Source organism: Rhea pennata, chromosome 1, assembly GCF_028389875.1.
Source record: "Rhea pennata isolate bPtePen1 chromosome 1, bPtePen1.pri, whole genome shotgun sequence".
NCBI classification, from domain to species: Eukaryota; Metazoa; Chordata; class Aves; order Rheiformes; family Rheidae; genus Rhea; species Rhea pennata.
Genome location: NC_084663.1, coordinates 49,071,994 through 49,076,727, shown reverse-complemented (window position 1 = coordinate 49,076,727; position 4,734 = coordinate 49,071,994). Strand labels below are relative to the sequence as shown.

Genomic DNA, 4,734 nt, shown 5'->3' with positions numbered 1-4,734 from the left:
TCCGCTGCGCCCCCTCCTCCCACTCCGCGGCCCGCTGCGCGCTCCGGCTCTATTTGTTTACAATCGATTACGTCACCCCCCCCTTCACAGACCCCGCCTTCCCCCCCTCTCTCCTTCCGTCACAATGGTGCGATCGCCCGATTGGCGGCGGCGCGCCCTTAGTGCGGCGACGCCATTTCCGCCCGGCGGCGGCTATAAGAGGCGGCGCGCGGCCAGAAGCTCCCTTCGCCCCTCGCAGCAGGAGATGCTGGCTGCGCTGCCGCGGCCGCCGCAGCTGCCGCCGCCCCCCTGCCGCAGGAAGAGGAGGCGGAGGCTGCCGCCCCCGGGATGTGATCTGGGCTCCGCCGCCTGCTCCTCTCCCAGTTAGAGCCGAGCCGCCCCCGCGCCTGCCCCACTCCGCTCGCCCCGTCCCGTCCAAGTGCCGCCGTCCCGCTCGCCGCCCGCCCCGGAGCGCTGGCTGCCGCCCGCCGCCGCCTCCATGCATCCCGCGCTGTACACCCGGGCCAGCATGATACGCGAGATCGCCGCGGCCGTGGGCTTCATCTCCAAGTTCTTGCGGACCAAGGGGCTCATGAACGAGCGGCAGCTGCAGACCTTCAGCCAGAGCCTGCAGGAGCTGCTGGCAGGTGAGGGGCGGCGCGGGCGCGACGGGCACCCGCTTCCCCCCCCCCCCCCCCGTGTGGCCTCGCGGGCGACCGTTGGGGCAACGGCCGCGGGGTGAGGGAGGGGAAGGGGCGAAGCCTCCTGTGAGGGGGGTGAAGCTGCGTCCGAGCCGCCGTCGGCGCTGCCTTCCTTGCGTGCGCGGCCCCCTCTCCAGCGGCCGGCGAGGCGGGTGAGGGGTGGCAGAAGCGGGCTGTAAACAAAAGCGGTTTCGCCGTCACACAGCGGCGCCTCCCCCCTGGCCGCGCACACGCGAACACCGCTCGGCTGAGCAGACAAAGCTTCGGAGCAGCCCGCACTTTGTGCTCTGCTCCCGGGGGTCACAGTACCCGGGAAAAGCGCTTCTAAATGCCCTTTTTCGTCAAGTAAAATTCAGTCTCAGTTCGTCTTGTCTTCTGGAAACACTCTGCGGTTGGATGTTCTAACAAACAACAGCCGCCGTAAAACTCCAGCTAGGCTCAAACATAAAGTTGTCCTACACTGCCCTATGGGTTTTGTAATCCCAAGACAATGTTTTGGGGTGTTTGACCCCTGTGACTAGTGTCTCGTGCTGCAAGCAGCCTCACAATTCTGAGGGATCTGGGTGGGATAAAACTCTTAAGGTAAGTCACTGGTATCCAGCCCTGAAAAACAGGCAGGGAAGAGCAGTAGAGAAATAGAATTTCAGTAAGTCAGAGCTTGCCCGACTCTTTGTCTAGTTGCTAGTTATTCTTGGGATGTGAGCGACTAAGCATGGGTAAGATGATGCTGGAAAGGTGCTTTTTCCTTCTCTATCTCTGGATTTTTTGAAGCCCTTAAACTTTTCTGCTCTATATGTAATTGCTTGTTTATTTTGTTTTTATGAATACTAGGAAGTTGTTATACTTCTTTCAGATGTCAAACATTGTTCTCTATATATGGTGGTATGGAACAATAACTTTGTACATGTGCACTTCCCAAGGGACTCTGCATTTACATAAATCATCTGCAAAAATAAAGACCATAATGATATTTCAAGTGATTGCATACTAAAATAAGTTTCTCAACACCTTGAGTTGTGAAATAGGTAAGACAACAAAGGTCACTGTACATCTTTTTGAATACAGAGTTAAGAAGGATAATCTTTTTTCTTATTTTATAGAACATTATAAACACCACTGGTTCCCAGAAAAGCCATGCAAGGGATCAGGTTACCGATGTATCCGGATCAACCATAAAATGGATCCTCTCATTGGACAGGCAGCACAGCGGATTGGATTGAGCAGTCAGGAACTGTTCCAGCTTCTTCCAAGTGAACTCACTCTATGGGTTGACCCGTATGAAGTGTCCTATCGTATTGGAGAGGATGGCTCAATCTGTGTGCTCTATGAAGCTGCACCAGCAGGAGGTAGCCAAAATAACACCAACATGCAAATGGTAGACAGCAGAATAAGCTGTAAGGAGGAACTTCTCTTGGGCAGAACTAGCCCTTCCAAAAGCTACAATATGATGACTGTATCAGGTTAAGATATAGTCTGTGGATGGATCACCTTAAAATGGATGGATAAATTTGGTTTTTACTTTGGGTGGGCACCTCTGGGGATGGATTATGGAATTTAAACCATGTCACAGCTGTGAAGATCTGGCACACGCTAGAGTGGTATACTTTAAAGTGACAGTGCCATAGTTTGGACAGTACCTTTCAGTGATTTAATAGCCTGTGAGTCAAAATGATTACAACTTGCTAGGGAGTGAAGAAGATCTAGGAAGGGTCAGTTTCTCCAAGACATCTTACTTAATTTCTACACCAATTCTTTCAACTCCAATCTGTATTTATAAAGTGATTCTCTGCAGTAGGTCTTGCAGAGTAAATTTGCACTATTACATTTATTAATTCTTTGCATTTTTGGCAGCTCAGTAACAAGACTTATTGTTATGAACACGATATACTGGAAATTTTATCTTTCAGACTTTTACCTAGCACTTACAAATATGTATAAATGTACATAAGACAAACTAGTAAGTATGACCTGGGGAAATGGTCAGATCTTTATATTGGCCTCAAAAGTAGCAAGTGATCAGAATCTGCCATGGCAACAGGCTTTAAAAAGACCATATAAAGACACTGTCTGAACTGTGGTGTTAGCACCAGCCAGCTATCTGTACATTTGCTAGCTTGTAGTTTTCTAAGACTGAGTAAACTTCTTATTTTTAGAAAGTGGAGGTCTGGTTTGTAATTTCCTTGTTCTTAATTGGGTAAAAGTCTTTTCCACAAACCACCATCTATTTTGTGAACTTTGTTAGTCATCTTTTATTTGGTAAATTATGAACTGGTGTAAATTTGTACAGTTCATGTATATTGATTGTGGCAAAGTTGTACAGATTTCTATATTTTGGATGAGAAATTTTTCTTCTCTCTATAATAAATTGTTTCCTATCTTGGCATTTTAATTAATCTCTTGTCGTGATTACATAGGACCAGTTAAACTATTTTTGTCTCACAGTAGATACAAAGTAGGTACTATAAAGGATAAGAACATCAATGGCACCCTGGTGCAGGGAACACTAGATACAGACATGGATTAATGAAGACATCGTTATGTATAAATGCCTGGGAAGTTTAGGGAAACACTGTATTTTACATGCCACTTTAAAACCTTTTAAAAACAATCCATGTGGAAATAACTCCAGGGCCAGTAATTCCAGGATATGAGGAAAAGGTACAGAAATAACATCCACCAAAGATGACTTGAATAAATCCAGAGGATTAAAGTTTACATGGCTTCCTGATGAAGGATATAGCAAACCTAAAGTGTCCATTTTGACCTACTTTCTCACAAGTTCTCAGTTCTTCCCTGATGGATTCCCTGCTCAATAAGAGTTTCTGGGACAAATGTCCCTTAGCCTTAAGAGCAGGTTAACCACTCTACAGAAAGGTTGCTCGCCTTTTGCTTTCTTCAGATGCAAGACTTTCACTTTAGAAATCATTAAGATGGGATTCAACAAAAGGTATGTAGATCTTTTTTCCCAAATTTAAAAGATTGATTGAGGCTAAACTGAGAAGCACATATTTGTGTGTGTTCAAAATTAATGAATAATGTGGAGATGTGATTCACTTAAGCACCACACTAATGTCATTTATATACTGCACAGTGGTTAGATACACTTGAGAAATTCCTTACCACTTTCTTTACACTTGTTAAAATGCTGGAGTAAAACTTAGGAACTTTCTGTTCCTTATCTCCTGTGTACTTTGTGCTGACTGTTTAATAAAAGGCCAACCCAATTTGGTCACTTCTGTTATGGGAACAAATGTAATCATAGTGAAGAAAAAGCAAGCAAAGAAAACAGTCATTATTTGCAACCCAAATTTGTGTTAGCTATGGATAAAACTGAACTTCAGATTTGCCATGCACTGTGGTAAGTCCTGCTGAAACAAGCCTTGATGTGACAGTGATGTGTTGTATCTCCAGTTCCAATCTTTGTCTTCAGATTGGTAACATGGCTGATTCATAAGCAAAGCATACAACTAAACTGTTCTGTTTCTCTTACTACTCATTTCTTCCCCAGTAGTTCTTTTGAAAATTCAGGTTTGCAAATATATATAGTTTTTTTTTTTTGTTTGTTTGTTTTTTTTTAAAAAAAAAACCTTCAACATTCAGCATTTTTTTCATCTGAAAATGTGCTGTGCAGCAACATTACTTTCTGGAGTAAAGTGGTGTATAATTGCTACCGAGGCAGTGAGGTTTAAAGAGCTTGCTCATCTAAATCTGGCAACAATAGCTTTAGAATGAGCACACTTTAAACTGTGTTATACCTTGGTTGAGTTGTAGTTTAGCTTCACATCTTCATACGTTTAAGAAAAAAGTGCTTTCTAAAAGACAATGTTTTCAACTTAAGTTTTTAAGTGAGAGATTTATTGAAGCAATAGGGATACCCAGAGACTTTTGTTGTGTTACATCTCCATAAGCAGCATATAGCATGTCTGAACAGAAACAGGCAAGAAAAATTGAGCTTGGCTACCTGTAAAGCTACATTAAACTTTTGTTGACTGCTGCCAACATAGCCGCACATAGCACTAGTGTATAATGGTGCTGCTTATAGTCATTTCTGCTA

General features: G+C 44.7%; 1 protein-coding gene across 1 annotated transcript; it reads left to right on the top strand.

The window, feature by feature from the left end:
• Nucleotides 1-211: 211 nt before the first annotated feature.
• On the top strand, nucleotides 212-3,069 carry BTG1 (BTG anti-proliferation factor 1). The gene is made up of 2 exons (XM_062568240.1): nucleotides 212-626; nucleotides 1,781-3,069. The coding sequence occupies exons 1-2, from the start codon at nucleotides 479-481 to the stop codon at nucleotides 2,143-2,145; spliced, it is 513 nt and encodes a 170-aa protein (XP_062424224.1). The 5' UTR covers nucleotides 212-478; the 3' UTR covers nucleotides 2,146-3,069.
• Nucleotides 3,070-4,734: the final 1,665 nt, after the last annotated feature.

What these genes read in the sequence shown, in the direction of transcription:
- BTG1 (XM_062568240.1), top strand. Translation starts at nt 479, where the DNA reads ATGCATCCCGCGCTGTACACCCGGGCCAGCATGATACGCGAGATCGCC. An exon ending in CCTGCAGGAGCTGCTGGCAG is followed by an intron (nt 627 to 1,780) that starts GTGAGGGGCGGC and finishes CTTATTTTATAG; the next exon opens with AACATTATAAACACCACTGG.